Source organism: Rhincodon typus, unplaced genomic scaffold (assembly GCF_021869965.1).
Source record: "Rhincodon typus isolate 14 unplaced genomic scaffold, sRhiTyp1.1 hic_rhity00000069, whole genome shotgun sequence".
NCBI lineage: Eukaryota > Metazoa > Chordata > Chondrichthyes > Orectolobiformes > Rhincodontidae > Rhincodon > Rhincodon typus.
Window position 1 is genome coordinate 84,417 of NW_025965707.1, and position 583 is coordinate 84,999.

Here is a 583-nt window from a genome sequence, read left to right on the forward strand (position 1 = left end):
GTGGGTGGACGCACCTTCTCATCACGGACATCGTCGGAGTTGGTCGATGCTGGTTTCTCCATGGCGACAAGACACAACATCTGCATCATGTGGTTCTGCATGACATCCCTGGGGTGGGGGGTTGGGGGAGGGATGTGGGGAGAGGCGTTTCAGTCAGAGCCAGCAATGAATACAAGGCGCAGGGCGCTGTCGGAGGGTCGGTGCCGAGGGGAGCGGCCGCTGTCGGAGGGTCGCCGCCGAGGGGAGCGGGCGCTGTCGGAGGGTCGGCGCCGAGGGGAGCGGGGTGCCGCCGGAGGGTCCGTGCTGAGGTGGGGGTCGTGATGCAGAGGGAAGTGGTACCTGATGATCCCAAATTCATCGAAGTATCCCCCTCGGCCTTCAGTTCCAAACGGCTCCTTGAATGTGAGAACGACAGACGCGATATTGTCCCGATTCCACACCGGGGCAAAGATCCTGTTCGCAAACCTGATTGGGGGGCGGGGGGTGGAAAATCAGGATTAAAATTTAAACAGACGTTATAGCCAACACCCCCACGGGCCCTTGGAACTACCACCCACACTCACTCATCACCCCAACCCCCCCC

General features: G+C 60.9%; 1 protein-coding gene across 1 annotated transcript in view; it reads right to left on the reverse strand.

Annotated features, from left to right (window-relative positions):
- g6pd (glucose-6-phosphate dehydrogenase) overlaps positions 1-583 on the reverse strand; it is a gene marked incomplete at its 3' end in the record, with an annotated part of 8,957 nt that overhangs the window by 1,064 nt on the left and 7,310 nt on the right. Inside the window, 2 exon segments of the mRNA XM_048621145.1 lie at positions 13-108; positions 340-465. Of these exon segments, the coding sequence (XP_048477102.1) occupies positions 13-108; positions 340-465 (222 nt within the window).